The sequence below is a fragment of the Rhinolophus ferrumequinum genome, chromosome 25 (genome assembly GCF_004115265.2).
Source record: "Rhinolophus ferrumequinum isolate MPI-CBG mRhiFer1 chromosome 25, mRhiFer1_v1.p, whole genome shotgun sequence".
Taxonomy (NCBI): domain Eukaryota; kingdom Metazoa; phylum Chordata; class Mammalia; order Chiroptera; family Rhinolophidae; genus Rhinolophus; species Rhinolophus ferrumequinum.
Window position 1 is genome coordinate 26,269,754 of NC_046308.1, and position 16,539 is coordinate 26,286,292.

At 37.9% G+C, this 16,539-nt stretch overlaps 1 protein-coding gene across 7 annotated transcripts in view; it reads right to left on the reverse strand.

Annotated features, from left to right (window-relative positions):
* CDON (cell adhesion associated, oncogene regulated) overlaps window positions 1-16,539 on the reverse strand; it is a 91,946-nt gene that overhangs the window by 21,429 nt on the left and 53,978 nt on the right. For all 7 annotated transcript variants that reach the window (XM_033098002.1, XM_033098003.1, XM_033098000.1 and 4 more), the window contains exons 11-16: window positions 14,652-14,777; window positions 11,442-11,645; window positions 9,769-9,950; window positions 9,178-9,283; window positions 4,140-4,262; window positions 192-413 (exon numbers count right to left, since the gene is read on the reverse strand). In XM_033098002.1, coding sequence (XP_032953893.1) covers window positions 192-413; window positions 4,140-4,262; window positions 9,178-9,283; window positions 9,769-9,950; window positions 11,442-11,645; window positions 14,652-14,777 — 963 coding nt within the window. The remainder of the gene's footprint in view (window positions 1-191; window positions 414-4,139; window positions 4,263-9,177; window positions 9,284-9,768; window positions 9,951-11,441; window positions 11,646-14,651; window positions 14,778-16,539) is intronic.

Consider the following 16,539-nt stretch of genomic DNA (forward strand, 5'->3'; position numbering starts at 1 on the left):
TGCTCCACTTACTTTGGTTGACAAGCTAAAACTGTTTTCAAGTCATCTCCCCTGAATAAATAGTAGCTAATGTGTTTTATGCCATGACACTAATACACAGAAGTGTGAGAAATTAATTATTTATTTTGACAATATTTTTCTATCCATCTGTTGGGAAAAAGTGAAGGAAGTAGTACATAGGAGTGACTTACTCTGTATGGTATTCTGCTGGCGGTTCTTCCATAGGCACATGGCAATGAAAACCATGAGAATGAGGACCATGACGCCCAGCACACAGCCGACGATCAGGTACAACATATCACTGGTCCTGGCAGGACTGGTTGCAGGCCCAACATTTCCTCCTCCTCCTGAAGAATTTGGAGGGGTACTCAGGTCTTTGACAGGATACTCAGAAGCTCCAGGAACACGTTTCACTAGTTGAAATATAAAGGAAAACATGATGTCGGAGTGAATACAGACTCTGTGAAGTGGTTTACTCTCTGAAAGAGGTCTCGTGAAGAACCCAAGCCAGCCTGTTTACACTTATTACTCAGATGATCTGACCACCGATGAGTCACAAAGAGGGCTCAAGAGTTTCAAAATCTGATGTGCCAAAGTTTTAGTGCACAAGTTCTAGAGAAAACATAAGATCAGAGAAGCACATGCACTTGTTCTAACGCAAACGGCTTTATGGTTATCCTCTCAATTGTGCTTATAGAAGACTCCCGATGAGTTAAAACACAAGTATTTCAAAGTTGAAATAAAGGTATTTCAACTTATGGATGGGCAAAAAATCCTTTCTGTCTGATATACTTTCGGCTGAATAAGACGCAGAATTATATATTTTATGCCTCCACCATGTGCTTAATATTAGAACATACAACTTTGGACTATTAGAACCATTACATACAAGTCCAAATACGTCACACATAAATATTAAGCATGCCAAATCCCAAAAACTTTTGGAGTTCACCTAAATGCATTCCTCTCCCCTAGTTCACTGGTATAATGATGATAACAAAAGCTAGTAACAGATGGGACTCAAACCCGATTTTTTTCTGTCCCCAAACAACAGCTCTTACTGCTTTAAATGTCATAGAAAAGCAGTGGGGCATAGTAGTTGAAAGTCCAGTCTCTGGAAACAGACTGCCTAGGTTTATATCCTGTTCTGCCACGTATCATACCTTAGCTGTATGGCTTTAACCTGCATGGACCAGTTTCTGCATGTGAAAAATGGGGATAATACGAACAGCTCCATCACAAGGTTGTAATGAAGAGTAAATAAGTTAATCCACATAAAGCACTTGGAATGGAGCCTGGCACCTGGCAGTGTCCAATCAATTTTCTTATGATTATTACTTATTATACTATATTTCACTTATTATACTATATTTTATACTATATAATTATACTATATACTATATACTATATTATGGCACCTAGCAACCGATAGGAGCAGAGTGGGCTTTAAAAAAATCTACTTCAACAAACATTATATTGGGTTTCATTTTTCTAGCAACTTTACTCAGAACAGAGCTGGGAATCTGTAAAGGAGAGGCCACCTTTCAAAGGAAAGAGCTCTCCATCACTGAAAGCTGGATTTATACTTGGCAGAGACTCTAAAGGAAATTTCTACTTCGGGTGGTATGTTGGATTAAACAATTCTCAGTTCCCTGCCAATTCTAAAGAAAACAAACAAGTTTCTGAGGCAAAATGGATGTTACACGTCATACATCAAAAATCATGATTACTCACAGGGGAGTCCTTCAGGTTTATTCACTCTTTATTTACTCATCAAACTACCAAGCTTGATGATCTGGTTGCCAACCTCTTACTAAAGTTAAAAACCCTTGAGGTGAAGGGTGAGTGAGACAGACTCATTTTGTCAATGAGAAGAGACAGCTCAGAGTGCGAAACAAAAACGGTGACAACCATCAAGAGAAGACCAAAGAACTAAGGAAAAATCCTGACAGTCTATGATTTCTGAGGGCAGTGGGAATAGCAGGCCTCAGCACCTCTGTCATTCCTGAAAACCTTCCTGAATTACTAAAGATAAGACAGTCACTGTTCACAAGAACCTTGAGTCATTTCAAAAAATGGTATTTAACACGTGGTATGTCCACAGGCGAGGAATCACATGATACATTTTAGAAGGTCATTCAACATGAACAGTTAACATTTTAAAGAAGTTTCTTTGTTTTGCGCTGATCTGAAAGTCTGTAGGTAGAACCTGTTATTCCCCAGCAACGTCAATGAATGAAGAATACTATTACAGACACAGCTAGACCACAATACTACTTCAACAGCACAGTTACAACATTGCTGTTTGTGTTTTAGGTTTTGCCTGGCTAGATTCTTAAATGTCTTGGGGACAGAGAGGATACATTTCATTTTTATTTAATTTTGCTCGAGTATCACAGCCCTCTAGAGGCAAGTAAGAGATGCCCGTTAATACATCCCAGTGTCTGGTACAAAAGACACTTGAATATGTGCTAACCAAGTGAAATTCAAGGTAAGTCTACAGGGCTATGTATAAGATCTGACAGTTTAGTTTGCAAACTTGTTGCACTGATGTTGCTAACCTTTTTTGATATCAGAGGGATTGTTCATTATGAATTTGTACCAACTGGACAAACAGTTAACCAAGTTTACTATCTGGAAGTGAACTTTTCGCCAACAATCCATGGCTCTTGTGTCACGACAATGCACCGGCTCACACAGCACTGTCTATGATGGAGTTTTTAGCCAGTAAACAAATAACTGTTTTGGAACACCCTCCCTACTCACCTGATCTGGCCCCCAACGACTTCTTTCTTTACCAAAAGATAAAGGAAATATTGAAAGGAAGACATTTTAATGACATTCAGGATATCAAGTGTAATACAATGGCAGCTCTGATGGCCATTCCAGAAAAAGAGTTCCAAAATTGCTTTAAAGGGTGGACTAGGCACTGGCGTCGGTGCATAGCTTCCCAAGGGGAGTACTTCAAAGGGGACTGTTGATATTCAGCAATGATGTATGTAGCACTTTTTCTAGGATGAGTTTGCAAATTTAATTGTATGTCCTTGTATGTGTTTAAATGTTGATTTAATATGTGGATTTTGCAGAAGAAAGACACATTATATAGAAATAAAAGATGGGACTGAGTCTTGGCTTTATAATTCTATCTTCCTGAGTCTCAGTTTCCTCATTTTAAATCGGGATAATAAAGTCACCTGTAGCAGAGACCAGTGACTGCGTAGCTCATTCAACAGTCTTCTGCTCTCATGCGAGCAGAGCCACAGTTTTGTTTAGGCATCCACTGCACCCCACAGAATGCTGGAGCCCACCTCAGGGAGTGACTACAACACATGTGACCGAGTTCTGGCCAATGAGACATGGGGGTGGGGGAATCTACTAGGACTGGGAAGTTTTCCTGGTTCTTAAAAATAGACACAAGGAAAAAAGTCTCTTCTCTGTCAGATTAACTGAGACTGGACACGAGTGCTTTTGCTTTGTAAATACCCACATTAGCTGTTTCCATTATTCACTTGTGGTATCTTCTGTTTTTAAAGATGGTAATATTAGGTTGGTGCAAAAGTAATTACGGTTGAAAGGGCTAAAAATAAATTTAAAAAATTGCAAAAACTGCAATTACTTTTGCACCAACCCAATATTTCAGTTAATCTATATATGTAGGCAGAATTGAGAACTTCAATTTAGAATTAGCAACTGCGAATGCTGAACTTTACTATATTTAATTAAACACATAGTGTTATACATATTTGTCATTCAAGAAACCATTTTAACCATGTTGCACTTGTCCTTAAAATTCTTATACTTATTTAGTATTTTATTTCTCATGACATTCTCAGAAATTAGTCAGCAAATATTTCTATTCTCTTGATGGAGAAAAAGAGAAGGGAAGTGACTTATTCAGAGTGACACAGAAATGAATGAATATGATTGAATGCTTATGTAAATTAGTTTTTAGACAAATGCTCTAATGAACATATTGCACTTCCTGTTGGGACACTCTAAATGTATGCACCTAGAAAATGGTCCAAAGCAGGATACTGACCGTTTATAGGTAAATATACCAATAGTCAGGAGGAATGATCCAGAGTTTAGAATTCTAGCACTGTTCAGGGAAAAAGCACAAATTCTCACCCCTTTCCTACCTTTCGTTTCACAGATCATCACATTACTAAACTCGCTTTCTCCTCCTTCGTTGAAGCACTGCATTTTAATGTCATAAGAGGTTTCTGGCTGCAGATGCCCAATCATGTGCCACTGCTTTGAACCTAGAAAGGAAAATAAAAGATAAGGTTCACATGCCGTACAACCTAAATGGTACTGTCAATATACTTACTTAATAATTCCAAAATAAGGTTGGAGCAGTCTCCATTACCATATAGTTTGCGCCATAAAAATGTACTTAATATTTAGTATGTTAGTGATACACCACAGATAACTAGCACTTCTATTACATGGCATGAAAAAAATGATAGAGAGATAAACTGAATTAAAGCTATCCCTGTGTGTTGGTAGTAATACTTTGTTTCATTACAAATAATTAGTGGTGAATCTTACATGTTAATTTTATCCATAGGTTAAAAAAAAAAAAAAACCCTCAAGTCTTTTGATCCTCTATTTCAGTGCAGCAAGTCAATCCACTCTGTCGGCCCACCAGAAAGAAATACTGTATGTGAGATCAGCAAACGGTGCCTTTCCCAGAACAAGTGACCATTTATAAGACAAGCCTCAGTGAAACTCTCAGTTCTGTTGTAATGAACGTGACATGAACGGACATAGAAATAAACGCCTGAATAAATGGTCGAGAATAATCGAAAAGCAAAATCCACTACAGAAAACTCTTGGCTACTTGCTCCCACTATTTCTTTTCTTTTGGTCAGGGTCTCTAAACCACACAAGTATCTCTAATAGAATTATTCTGTTATCCAAGGCACACAGCCAACATTTCATTTAGAAACACTCCTAAACTGAACACTCAAGTATAAATCACTCTCCATTTTTACTTCCATGGACCTGTGACAAACTTTAATAAACAGGACACTTCTGCCATTTAATTAACTCTTCAAGCATCTTTAATCCCTCTTAGAAAATGCCTCTTCAAACTGTTTCCACTGTTTCTTAGAAATTCAACTATATCACCAACTGACTTAAGAATTAATTAAAGGGGGAAATAAAACAAAGTAAAACTACACATACAAGTCAGATCTATTTGGCTGACAAGACAGATAGCACCAGGTTCTTTTCTAATTCAACACAGACAAAAATATTTCAGTCCAGAAGCACAGCCCCTTTTCCAGGTCACCAATACAAAACCCCTCATTCATAAAGACCTATATTTTATAAGATAGAGATTTTATAAGATAGAGAACCTGCTTGTTTTAGGATCAAGGGTCTCTGAAAGGCTCGATAAATGAGGAAATCTACACCTCATTTATAAATGTAAAGAGAACCTTAAAAGAAACTTGACTCAAAATCTGGTTGAGACTAGAATAGACCTATTTCTAAATTCCAAAATCTTTCTTAAAAACTTCTATTTTTTTCTCTATCCTTAGGTCTTTTCTGGCCCAGCCCCACACTTACCTAACTATAAATATTCTCTTGAATAATTACGATACTAGATTTGAAGTTTTCCTTTCGTAGTAATAGTAAAAATGGAATTAAACTAAGTTTCTGATATGTTACTAACAAGAGAAAATAGTTAAAATAGTACATATCTCGTTAGATTAATATTCCATTGTTATGGTAATTATTCCAAAGGTTAAAATTACAGGAAATATTAGCAGAAATAAAGCGTTATTACTGATCATTGATGAATAAGACAGCTAAGTGCATTATTAGGTTTAAAGTCAACCAAAATGTATCCTTTGCTTAACAATTTTTTCCGCAAAGGTTATTTTAGAGAAGGTAAGAAGCCAAAGCACAAACTTAAACGATCAGATGACGGATTACTCTGATTTATTTGGAACTCAACTAAACTTTACAAGACAAAAATATTCAGCACAAGAGTATTGGTATGCTAGAAACACTTTACAGTTTATCTAAATGTGGAACTTAACTCAGAAATAGGATAAGTTAATATAATTGTCCTTCTTTTATTGTATCCTTTAACAATGTAATTGAGTTTCAAATTTTTCTTCAAAAGCTTAAACAATTTTGAGTCAATATATATAAGTAACCTAAAACTTTAAGGACAGCTTTACATACAAAAGATAAATACTTTTGTTCGTTGGTTTGGGAGAACAGGCCAATAGTTTCCAACTGCCACAAAAAGAATTTCAAATGCATAAACTTGAAAATAAGGAATAAGCAAATTACACAGCACAGTGAAACCCACTTAAACATCTAACTGCTCCATCTATTACGTTTATAAACAAGTTCTCTGTGAACCATCAGGCAAAACTCACATTCACAGACCTTTACTGCTGGATACAAAAGCTCCTTTAAAGTAATTTCCCAGTTCCACACTCAATATTCACATCACACAAGCTCATAAAAGTTCAAAACTTTAACTAGAGAACATAATTTAAAACTGTTTACCAGTGGATATTTCTAGAGAGAGAACTAGGAAGGGTAGAGGAGAGTGAGTGAGTGAGTGAGTGAGGTGCGGGGAAGAGAGAGAAAAAGAGAGGGATGCTCGTTCTATTTACATTTGACCTGTTTAAAACTATCTTATAACATGTTTAACCACTGTCAAAAGATTTTAAGGGGGCCAGCCCGGTGGCGGTTGGAGCTCCATGCTCCTAACTCCGAAGGCTGCCGGTTCGATCCCCACATGGGCTAGTGGGCTCTCTCAACCACAAGGTTGCCAGTTCAACTCCTCGAGTCCCGCAAGGGATAGTGGGCAGTGCCTCCTGCAACTAAGATTGAACACGGCACCTTGAGCTGAGCTGCCGCTGAGCTCCCGGATGGCTCAGTTGGTTGGAGCGCGTCCTCTCAACCACGAGGTTGCCGGTTTGACTCCCGCAAGGGATGGTGGGCTGCGCCCCCCGCAACTAGCAACAGCAACTGGACCTGGAGCTGAGCTGCGCCCCCGCAACTAAGATTGAAAGGACAACAACTTGACTTGGAAAAAAGTCCTGGAAGTACATACTGTTCCCCAATAAAGTTCTGTTCCCCTTCCCCAATAAAATCTTTAAAAAAAAAAAAAGATTTTAAAAATAAAAATCTGACAGCCCCACTCTCCTAACCCAGCTAAACTAAAATGAAGGCCTACATAGAAGTAAAATGTCTAACTGTCACAACAATTCTTTCTATTTCTTTTTTTAAATAGCCTTTTTATGGAGTAAAATATGCAGATGGAAAAGAACCCGTAACTGTACCACTCACTGAATGTTCACAAACTGAACATGGAGCCAACACCTAGGTCAAGAAAGAGAATATTACTGGCACCCAAAGGTACCCCTGGTGCTTCTTCCAGTGACTTCTCCTTTAAGACAGCTATTATCTGGACTTCACAGAATCGTTTTGCCATTAATCATTATCTTTCCACATTTCCAGAATTCCTTATGTTTAAAGAGGATTTTAGGGACTAATTTCTTTTCTACTTTTCCACATTAAGAGAAACAACCATTCTTTCATTCAACAAATATGTACTGAACACCTAATACGTGCCAGGTATTAAAACTCAGATGATAAGTTTTCCATTATATTACAAAAGTAGTTCCACTGGATAAACATTAAAAGGAATGCTACACTATTTAAAGAAACATGATATGTATAGCATATTTAAAGTACTTTATTGTAGGACCACTTACAACAAAAACTATGTGCAGTATTTGATGTCAAGAAGTCATATGAAAATAACCTTGGCCTAGAGCAATTTTCAGACGTGATCCATTAGCACATGAATATTTCAAAGACTCAGAACCTTGGAGTGAAAAAAGACCTTGGAAGAAGCCTTCCTCACAAAGCATGAATCCATTCCGAGATATTACTGACAGCACCTCCAAAACTAGGGAGTTTATGATTTTGTGAGAGAACTTGCTAGAAATGCTGCGTTAGAGGGTTCTTCCTTCACACTATTTCCTTTTAGCTGCCCCTCCTCCAACTGACTGAGTTCCTCTTCCACATAACAGTCCTTAAATACCTAAAGACAGCTGTCATGTTGCTTGTTAGTCGTCTTTTTTCCAGCCTGATCATCTGCAGACCTTCCATTGTTCTTTTTGGACTTCATTCATTCATTCATTCATTCATTCAATACTGAGCACCTCCCCATTGTATGGACTGGGGGTACAGCAGTAGGAAAAAAGGCCCCTGGCCCATAGGAGGCTAACATTTAGTGGGAGGACAAACTTTAAGCAAATGATTTCATTCATACACACACATTTAAACTATGACAAACGTCCATGAAATAAACATAAAGGACACAAGTAGAAATCATAACAAGGGTATCTCAGGTAAGCGGGAGGAGGTTATCTGAGGAGAAAGCATGGAAGCACACAACAGAGAAAAGTGGAGTACCTAGATAAAGCCGTGGGAGAGGAGCTCAATAGGTAGCAGGTATTGTCATGTGCCAAGATCCTGAGACAAGAAAGCTCTTGGTGTACACATGGAAACTGAAAGAAGGCCAGTGTGTGACACAAGACACAGTGAGAAAGGAAGAGGGGCATGAGACATGGCTGAAGGTATTGGCGGGGGCCAGCCAGATCATGGGGGGCCTTCAGACTATATGCACAGTTATGCATTATATTTTAAATGCCGTAGAAAGGAGTTTCCACACCCTTCACCATCTTGGCTGTTTTTTTCTCTCTATATATTCCAATTTCTCAGCGTCTCTAAAAGTGGATAACATGCTCAAGATATGCTCATTCTAGTACACACTTCAGTGGGACTACGGATTGAGTCATTATTTTTAAAAATATAGCTAGAAGTTGCAGTTAATTTTTATACCCAAGTCACTATTCATTTAAACAAAACAGAAAACAAAAAATTTTTTTTAAATGAACTACTGATAAATTCTGTCTCCCCATATTTTTGTAACTGGGGTCCTGAGAACCAAAATGTAAGCTACTATATATATTAAGTTGAAAACATTATCTTTCTTTGGGAAAAATTCAAAGTAATAGTAAATATGCCACTTCATTTTTCACTCTGTCCTAACCTGGGATGATGTTTTCCATAATATTTATAAGCCCTCTCCCTCCAAAATTCTTTTATTGGGACCCACCTGCCAATGGGACTTACCTTCTACAATATCTCTCTTGTAATCACTGTCATTGTCACTATCTGTTGGCCGGTAATAAATATAAAATCCTTGAATGGGAGTATTATTGTTACTTGATGGAATGTACTAAAAAATAGAAGCAAAGACTTGTCAAAGACAAAAATAAATTTAACCTTCAAATGCATTAAGATTAATTTATCTGTGTGGTAATATTTCTCCAGATTCATTTTGTAAACATCCTCGATGGCCATTTTTAATTTAATTCAAAGGTATTTAAGAACATTTAGCTTACTGCAGGGCTAAACAAAAATAAAGCAATGTATGTGCAATATATTTTAGTCACAAAGTTCAAAGGCATAAAAGTACATTTGGTACAAAATGAATAAATCCCGAAATGGCAATTAAGTGAATACTTGGATGAGAACTGAGGCGACAGTTATCATATGTTCTTTTAACCCTGCCCCACTTATCATATGTTCTTTCAGACAAATATCTGTGCCCTTCAGTTTCCCCTCACTTAAAAGTTTAAAAATTTGCTGTTCATCACATTATATCACGAGAACACATTAAATGGATTAACATGGCCAAACCAGAAAAGACGTTTCACTCACCGTCCACTTTAGCATGATCTGAGTATCGCTGACAGCTTCTGTGTATGCAATATGAGGTCCAGTTATTGGACGGTTAGAAAAACGATTGGGGAACCCAGCCACCTGGTAAGGACGAGATGCTGAACTCCGAAAACTCTCACCGTAATGGTTGATAGCAATGACCCTAAATTTATATGTTGAACCTTTTGAGGAGAGAAAAAAAACCCAGAGTTTTAAAAAAAAGCTGTCATAAGACAACTGAATGTATGATATTCAAAATATGACAATTGTGCCATAGCAATACATCCTCTAAAGCCTATACGGTAAATAGACTTCAGCCCACTTGCCAATTTCTATCAACTAGTAGTAGCTGCTCAATGCATTGTACTCAAGATTCCAAGATCTAAATACCATGAGATATTAATGACATCTCTCACAGAAGGGGGCAGGCAGAGAACAGGAAAAAGCTCATCTGCTCTGTTTACCATCTTGTTCTAACGTCACACCTACCAAATACAGTATTAGTTGAAGTCTCTGTGCTCAAAACCAGGTTCTTTTCCCTTTGAAAGAAACAACTGAAGTGGTTTAACCTGGTGAATACATTTATGAAGAGGTACCATGTGGGTGATGTCACTGCGATTCCTCCAGGAAGGGAATACAGAGAGGGGGCAGAAAGTATTTATTTGTATTAGATTTAAGAACTTAATAAAAACCCCAAAACACAAAGAGTTGTGAGTTTCTGAAAATCTAAATCTAAAGAATAAGTCAGACTCCTACAGCAAGTTTTCTAATAGTTCAAAAATAACCACTGGGCTTCTAAAGACAATGTTTTCCGTCTGTAAAATGTCACTTAGCTTCACCCACATTTAAAACTGCCACCTTCTACCAACTACACCTAGCTCACGTTCCTAGACAAACACAGGCATTTGCCACTAATGTACACTTTAGAATTCATAAACAAAACTGGTCATGAAACCTAAACAAGTAAAAGAAAGTGTTATTTGTGGTCACTGCCATTTCTCTTTTATGGTTTAATTTTTCCATATATAGAGGGGTGGGGCAAAGTTCCTCTACTGAACAAACTTTACAGAACAAAGTGTTAGTGTTGTCTCTGTAAGTCTAAGCACTGAGTATAATAACTATGCTGAGATGCATCATCAACAAACAACTGTAGTCAAATAATAAGCAATTTTCCTCTTAAAATACTCATTCGTAGCAAATCACATACACACACATACACATGCCAAGATGTCACCACGACATCATTTCTACTCATTTGCTGTTAGAAATAAGCTAAAACCCAGAAATAAATAGTGGGTTAAGTAAACTGCGGTATATTTATATGGAAGACACACAGTTATTAAAAGTTGAGTTTTTGAAGAATTTTTAATGATACTGAAAAATGCATGATATAGTATGAGGAAAACGGGGTCACAAAACAATTTACGGCACGATCCCTGTTTGTATTAAAAAGTGAAAAAAGGTTAGAAAGAGATATACCAAAAGGTAAACAATGGTTATCTCTGGATGCGTGGGTTTCAGGTGACTTAATCTCTTCTTTATATTTTCTTTATTTTCAAATTTTTATGCAATAAGCTTGCATTACTTTAACAATTAGAAGACTACACGATTATTAAAAATATGCATCTAAAGTCAGCAAGGATGGTAAAAAAGGGAAGTTTGAATATTACTACCTGGCTCTAAATTACGAACTTCCACAGAAAGTTTGGAAGGAGGGATATCTTCAGCTGCCACAAGCCAATCACTCGTCCTCATCCGTTTATATTCGACCTTGAAGGCAGTGATTGGAGAACCCCCATTGGCCCGAGGGATCCAAGTGACGTAGACGGATGTCTCAGACGCAGTGGAGATGGTAGGCCGGTCAGGGGCCTCTGGAACTAAAAACAGAAAAAGTCACTTCAATAACCCATGGTGTCAGAGACGAGAATAATTCAAACTAAAAGGGATAAGTTCCCAAACATCATTTTATTCAAGGTTCCTCCAACTTTCTCAGAGTTGATAATATTATGACTATCTTCCTGTCTGTTAAAAGACAATGAAATGGCCAAATACAGGAAATAAAAGGAAGAAAAGTAAAAATAATCTATAAACTTGACAATTATCTCTGAAAAACTGAAAGTCAGTGAGGACGATAATCGTGATCATGCTATTTTGGATTCATGGCTAAAATGTGTGTGAGCAATTATTATGTGGTGCTTCGAGTCTGCCGGCATTTATCATTTATAGTAAATTTTCAAAATTGAGTTCTTATTTAAATGTTTTTCTTTATCAATCCAAGCTACATAAAACACATTCAGCAGACAATCTACAGATTGTTATATTAGCTATCACTATCCTATCTTAACACATCTCAAAGCTATAGAAATACTACTCCAAAAAAACAGACTGCAAGTGGTAAATAGAGATACAATTTGATTAATAAATTCAATACTGATAATAACGGGAAGAGCGGATTCTGCACAGGAGGAAAGCAGGAAGTCAAGAAATGCAGTTAAATAAAGAAATGCTGTCAGGAAGTAGACGATCCACATGACCACGGAGAAAAAGGGGGTCAAAGAGCTAATGCCTCGCAGTTTTCAGTTCGCACTGAAAGGGGAGGGCATGTCCTAACCCACAGATCAGACGGTCTGGACTCTGTGGCAGGTGGAAACATCAGCCATTTGAACCGCGCATCTAACTCTTTGCTGACCAAGCAATCGTGTGGTTCTAACTGGCTTCCCGCGTGGTCCCTACAGGGACAGAATGCGGATAGACTCAACCTGGTCTGTATGACAGTTACATCACAAATTAGCATGCTGTCAGTGTGGTTTGACATTCATCAACTTTTTGTAAAAGAAAGTTGTAAATTTTGTAAAAGTGAGCTGGCTCTCAAGAGACCAACGACTCTCTTTTGGCATGCTGCTCATGAAGTTTCTAGGGCCAAACCAGGGAGGACCCACTCTGGGCCACGGTTCTATTGCTTTGGTGAAGTCACCAAGGGAGCCCTGTCTCTGTCTAGCCTGTGCCACGCTCCTCAAGCAACACTCTCTGTCTCAACACATCTTCAACCTGCATGAGAAAGAACAAAACGATGCTGTATTTGCTACTTGTATGGAGAACACTGTAGCATTTTCAAAACAAATTGCTTAATGGTTAAAAGAGGAATATATTCAAAGCAGGCAACTTTGAGTGGTACTTACTGTATTCCTTTCAAGTTAGAAAGCAGTGGAAACAGAATGAATAAAACTGTTAGTGAATCTCTTTTTTAATACCAGATAACCAAACAACTTCCTTGTGTTGATTCACATGGGGTTAAAACTCATCAAACAACACCACAGACCAACAGGAAAAGAAAGTTATTAGGGAAAAAAATCTCTACAGAGAAGAATATCTGCAATATCTAAAGGAAACAGCATGTGACAGTTAAGGGATAAAAGAAAAAATGCTACACGTAGAGCTAAAAAAAATCTGAATTTGCATAGCAGTCCCTCCACTTTCTGGATCATTTTCATAACCGTCTTGAGTCTCAGTTTCCTAATTTATAAAACAGATAAGCTACCTTCCTCATAAATCACTTCTCACGGTTATCTTTGCCTGGCTAACTCCAAACTCATGATTTCCAGAACTGAATCCATAATCTCCACCTAAAAATTCTTACCACCGAGCTCGGGAGACGGGCCTAGTTGCCCAAGCCCAGGTCACCATTTCTCCCTCTCATTCAATGTATCAGTTCCCTTAACCTGTCCTCCTTCTCCATTCATACCTTCACTATCCTCACCGTGTCTCTAGCCTCATCTTTTGCCATACCTTCTTTCCTCCTCTTTAAAATCCTTTAGGATGCTTTATAGCTTTCAGGGACGGATTAAATGTTTAAGTGCATTATACAAGGCACCCCGACCCCCCAGACCCCGCCACTTCTCTCACTCTTGTGTCATTTCCCACAGCAACCAATCACATTAAATAAAATCTCCAATCTCAGAATCTCTACATGAAATACTTGTCATTCATCTGGCTCTTTGCACAAAAGCTGTCTTTGCCGAGAATCTCTCTTCCTAGCTCTTCCTCCAGCTGTGGCATTCTTGTCTTTGAGACCGAGCTCAGGGAGCCTGTTTTCCCACCGCTTGTCCTCCTCTCTATCAGGTGGGTGATTCAGATAGTTCTCTTGTGATCTCACAATACCACGGGTTGAATCTCAGGCATAATGAATCAAAATCACTGTTAGAGGTTCATTTGTCCATATCACCCACTAGATTGTTACTGGTTTAGCTGTGTCTGTCACCCACTAGACAGTAACCTTCTTGAAGGCAAGATTTATTTTCTCTCTGCTGTGCCCGCGTTTAGTACAGTGTCTACTACTGTAACTACAGAATTGATAAATGTGAAATTTAAATACTAAAAAAAAGTCCTTTGAAGATTTCACTGCTACAGCATCTAAAAACCATAAGACTGACAAGCTATAGCAATGAAACTGAGTATGACTTATAATCATTCAACTAAAGAAAAACAAACAAAAAATCTAAATCTTACTATAGGTACCACCATATATGTTGATAAGTCACACAGACAAAATAAGCTAGACTTTCAAGAGTTCAAAATACAAATTTGGTTTCCTTGCCAGAGAAGAGACAGAAAAATCCTTTTTGTGAGTTATAAAAACTTAGCAGCGGAACATTTTGAATCTGAGTGTATTATCTTAAATACCAATCATGATACAGGGTTACCAAGATTTGAATACTACAGGACATTAAAAAAAAGTTGAAATAGGACCTAAAAGAGCTACATGGTAGGCTATAATCGGAATAATAAACAAAGCCCCATCCCACTCCACCCCCCAAATAATCTGAACCAGGTCAGTTCCACTGGTAAACAAACAAAATGAAAAACATGAAGCTTCTTCTCTTTACCTCCACTGTGCCTGGAGTCTGTCAGCACCACTCCAAAGTGGTCTGCAGTCTCTGAAATGACAGGGCGCTTCGGAACACCCACAGGTGGAGAGGATGCCTGGGCGTTTTTCAAGGACGTTGTTTTCTCTAGAAAGGTTAAAAAACATATGCTGTAACACAAACTCCCGTGTAAAGATACTATGAACTCAACTGGCACATAAATATAAATATATGAACTTATCTGCTACAGTGTCTAAATTTAGGACCTACATTGTAAATACTTAGCTACTCTGAGGAGCTGACTTGAAAAATTACTTTGTCTTTGTCTAGTACCTTAAAGGGAAAACTAGAATGTGTCTTTCTTTATCAGGTTAACTTTAATTTACATACAGAAAACAACACATGTGAAAAAGTCAAATAACTAGAGTAAAGGTTTTCAAACTATTCGCCCATTTTTCTTTTTACTGTACATTTTAATTCTAAAAGACACAATTCATATTTAAAGAACTTCTGCTAAGTTTCTTCACTGGAAAATTGTCAAGTTAAATTTTAAAATTTCAAGAGGCAAAAATTATTTTAAAACTGAAATACATGCTTATTATTTAGTATTTATAGATCAGATTCTATAAACAACTAAGGACTAATTATGAAAATTAACTCAAAATACATTTCAAATAAGAGATACTCATTATTTTGCTGGCCATTCTTAGTAACTAGATGAAAGGGTATTTTTCAAAAGCCAATTGATAATCTCTTCTGAATCATCACATCTCCTTTGATTATAATGCCATATCGGCTCACTGAAGTCTTCTTGTTCGTTTATAGTCAAGCTGTGATGGCATCTTTTCCATCAAGCCTACCCTCACAAGCCACCCACTGAAAAAATATCTTTTTTTTGTACACCTCTGTCATTTTCTCTGTTAAGTCTTTCCCAGTACTTGTCATATTCTGGTCTCTGCCCACACCCTTGCCCTCCTCCTTACCCCACAGCCAAAACTGTCCATTGAAACATACAGCAGGTCATGTCACAGCTCTGCTCAAATTCCTCCAATGCTTCCAGTTCACTCAGAGTCAAAATCAACATCGATAAGGCACTGTGTGATTTGGCCACTCTGTCACCTTCCTCCCTGAATATTCTCCTCACTTTTTTGGTCCATCCCAGTAACCCCCCTCAGTGTTCCGAGGGTACACCAGCACACTCCACCCCAGGGCCTTTGCACTGGCTATTCTCTCTCCTGGGATGTTCTTTCCCCAGAAAGCCGGCTGGCTTTCCACTTCGCCTCCTTAATGCTCTGCTCTGCTGTCGACTGCTTACTGAGGACTCCTCCGGCCACTTCCGTAAATTGTGACAACTGCCACCCCATGTACTTCCTGTATCCATCCCCTAATTGATTTCTCTGGTTAACACTCACCACCCTCTAATGTACTTCTAACTTAGGTGTAAGTCTCTCGCAACTAGAATGTCAGCTCCAGGAGGACAAGGAGTTTTGTCTATTTTGTTTATTGCCCAGAATATAGAAGGCATTCAATAAACATCAGCTGACCTGTAGTTTTGCCTTATAGTTGGATTATGTATATGTCTTACCTTTCTTAGCAAAGCAGAAGCTCCACTCGGACACATCTTGTCTTGATCATCTTTGTTTTCCCTGCATCACCTACCCTAGGGCCTTATGTATCATAAGCTCTCAAAAATATCTATGCAATGTTGGGTGGAACGGAATACTATAACCATCCAAATGTGGCCCAAAAAGGTACTATCATAGGCTTATTTAATGAATTTATAGTAGAATTAGTAAAATATAGTAGAATTAGTGGACTAGATTAATAGAATGGTAGAATTAAGAATCTCTACTACCCAAAAGGATACTTACTAATGAAGTGACATCGAGACAGCCAATCATTCCTCTTT